Genomic DNA, 3095 nt, shown 5'->3' with positions numbered 1-3095 from the left:
ACGGTGTGACAGATTAATTAGTGTACTGGTACTTTAGTATATCTTTAAGTGTATATTTTCAACAGGACATCTTTCAAAATAAATATGTGACTCTTTGTGTGTCTCCCCCTTCTGGACACCTACAGGAGGTTCATTTTATTCCTAATGTAGGGCCAAAATTGAAATTAACACACATTTCAAAGTATCCTTCTCAGATACAATCGTTTTTAACCTTTAAACAGTAACATACACAACCCCTAATATGTTTACTAAAATAACTAGTAAACATTAAGAGTTCAATCAATCCTACCACAAACTATTAACTAGCCCATTTATTCCAAATGTAAGCAGAAAAATACATTTAAAACTTTCAGGTTTATGTCTGCCTGTGACAATATTAGTGGATGACACAATGACATACAGTATAAACGCAACCGACTGCAAATACTGGTCACAAGTCAGTGCAGCTCCAATGTAAATCCAGCAGAGGGAGACAAACATCCTACTTTGGCAAATGAGGTTCTCAAGAAGTGCTAAACCGATACTATACCAATGTTTGATCGACATACTTAGTAATGTACATGAAATGCAGATCCCTCACTCACCTCGTCTTGTCTTCCTTCCATACAGGCCTTGGCCATGCCTCCCCTCCCTTTCTTTCTGACACTGCTACAGCTCGCAGTACTTACTTGTGTGACTGCTGGGGCATACTATGGACACAAGCAACACCCTCAGCAATACCAGCCGGTGCAACACCACCAACAAATGGGCAAAGAAGGTTTTCCCCAACAACAGTACCTTGGCAAAGAGGTGCCGTATATGCAGTATCCCCACTACAGGAAGGAGATTCCCCAGATGCCCATGCACAAGGGCAAAGGCAATGCTCATAAAGGAGACGGCTATAATGGGGGCCAAGACAAAGGTGAGAAAATCAACATTTTTACATCCAGTAACCAACAAACTTCCAAAAATATATATCAGTCTCATCTTGGACAAATGTGACACTACCTGCCAATGAACATTAATCGCACAAAATATATATTTTTTTTATTGAACCATTGTTGTGTTTTTCTATTTCAACTGAGTGTCCGTGTCATGGTCATGTATGCCCTGGCTTAACAATCAAAGCATTGCCTCTATATTATCAAATCAATAATTTCCTGTTGAATATTTATCCAGGTCAGACAATCCCTAGTGGCGCTGAGGGGATTCCCCAAGGAGAGCCTGGCCCAGCCGGGCCACCTGGAGCTGAGGGACCCGCAGGACCTCCTGGACCTTCAGGGAATGGACAGCCCGGACCCGAGGGACGACCAGGACCACTAGGTCCACCAGGGGGGGCTGGAATTGGAAAACCAGGTTTGCCAGGACTTGCAGGCAAGCCAGGAGGAAGTGGTGAGCCTGGACCACAAGGAGAAATGGGCCCTAGGGGTGAGGAAGGGCCAGCTGGGCAGACAGGGCCTCAGGGTCCCCCAGGACCACCTGGGCTGCCAGGAATAGGTAAACCAGGGGGACAGGGATTACCTGGCCAACCAGGTCTCAAGGGAGAGCCAGGTCACAAAGGGTTGCCAGGACTACCAGGATTACCGGGACCCAAAGGAGACAAAGGGATAGGCCAGCCAGGACAACCTGGTCACAAAGGGCTCCCAGGGACCCAAGGACCTGCTGGCCCAAGAGGGCTGCCTGGTTTTGGAAAACCTGGTTTGAATGGGGCACCAGGGCCACTCGGACCATCAGGAAATAAAGGTCATCCTGGGGAGCTAGGACCAGCTGGGCCACCTGGGGAAGGAGGACAGCCTGGCCCACCAGGTCTACCGGGTCAGGGAAAACCAGGTCAAAATGGCCTGCCAGGACAGCCAGGCATGCCAGGTGGGAAAGGTCATTCAGGACCACCAGGTCTGCCAGGAAAGCCAGGACTTCCTGGATTTGGTAAACCAGGGCTCCTAGGACCAAAAGGTGATAAAGGTATGGGTGGACAACCTGGACCTTCAGGACCAAAAGGAGATAAAGGCTACGGGGGCCTGCCTGGTATGCTTGGACCACCAGGACCAAATGGTCCACCAGGTCCTCCTGGCCGTCTGGGAACCCCAGGTGGTTTAGGTGCACCTGGTCCTAAAGGAGATTGTGGAGAAGTAGGACCTAACGGGCTTGGAGGAGACCAGGGTAACCCTGGTGCTTCTGGAATACCTGGTAAGGATGGTCTGCCTGGAAATCGTGGAGAGCCAGGACCAAGAGGTCCACCAGGACCGGGTGGAGCGAAAGGAGATGGAGGGCATAAAGGTCTACCTGGTAACCCTGGATCTCCAGGACTTCCCGGGCCAAAAGGACAAGGTGGATTACCTGGTGCAGTGGGACCTCAAGGTCCTAAAGGAATCCCTGGAATGGATGGCACTGCAGGACCAATTGGGCCTTCTGGTCTCCCAGGTTCGAAAGGAGATGGCGGTGTTCCTGGTCAACCAGGCATTGCAGGTGAGGGAAATCCAGGTATTCCTGGTCCCATAGGACCCCAAGGGAAAGAGGGGCCATCAGGGCCAGCTGGACAACGAGGTCAGCCTGGCCTCCCTGGACCACCAGGCCCAACTGGTGCATCGGGTCTGTCCCCTGAGTTCGCTGGAGTGCTCTCTCAAATGGGCCCTGAACTAGATGGTGTTAAGACTGGCGGCTATGGAAAGAAGGGAAAGTATGGAGGCAACAGGGCAGAAGCAATGGGGGCCAGTGGGCTGGAAATGCCAGCGTTCACAGCTTTAATAACCACTCCCTTTCCACCTGTGGGCACTCCAGTCGTCTTCGACAAGCTCTTGTACAATGGTCGCCAAAACTACAACCCGGAAACAGGAATCTTCACCTGTGACATGCCCGGCATTTATTACTTTGCCTACCACGTTCATTGCAAAGGAGCTAATGTCTGGGTGGCTTTGATGAGGAACAATGAGCCAGTGATGTATACATATGATGAATACAAAAAGGGTTTCTTAGATCAAGCATCAGGGAGTGCAGTACTACCTCTACAACCGGGGGACACTGTGTATATTCAGCTGCCCTCAGATCAGGCCTCAGGACTTTATGCTGGACAGTATGTGCACTCCTCATTCTCTGGATATTTGTTATATCCAATGTGA

At 50.0% G+C, this 3095-nt stretch overlaps 1 protein-coding gene across 1 annotated transcript; it reads left to right on the top strand.

Annotated features, from left to right (window-relative positions):
* The first annotated feature begins 729 nt into the window (after positions 1–729).
* On the top strand, positions 730–3095 carry col8a1a (collagen, type VIII, alpha 1a). Its single transcript, XM_034128871.1, has 2 exons — positions 730–901; positions 1159–3095. The coding sequence occupies exons 1-2, from the start codon at positions 745–747 to the stop codon at positions 3093–3095; spliced, it is 2094 nt and encodes a 697-aa protein (XP_033984762.1). The 5' UTR covers positions 730–744.

Source organism: Trematomus bernacchii, unplaced genomic scaffold (assembly GCF_902827165.1).
Source record: "Trematomus bernacchii unplaced genomic scaffold, fTreBer1.1, whole genome shotgun sequence".
Taxonomy (NCBI): domain Eukaryota; kingdom Metazoa; phylum Chordata; class Actinopteri; order Perciformes; family Nototheniidae; genus Trematomus; species Trematomus bernacchii.
This window is presented reverse-complemented; position numbering and strand designations above follow the sequence as displayed.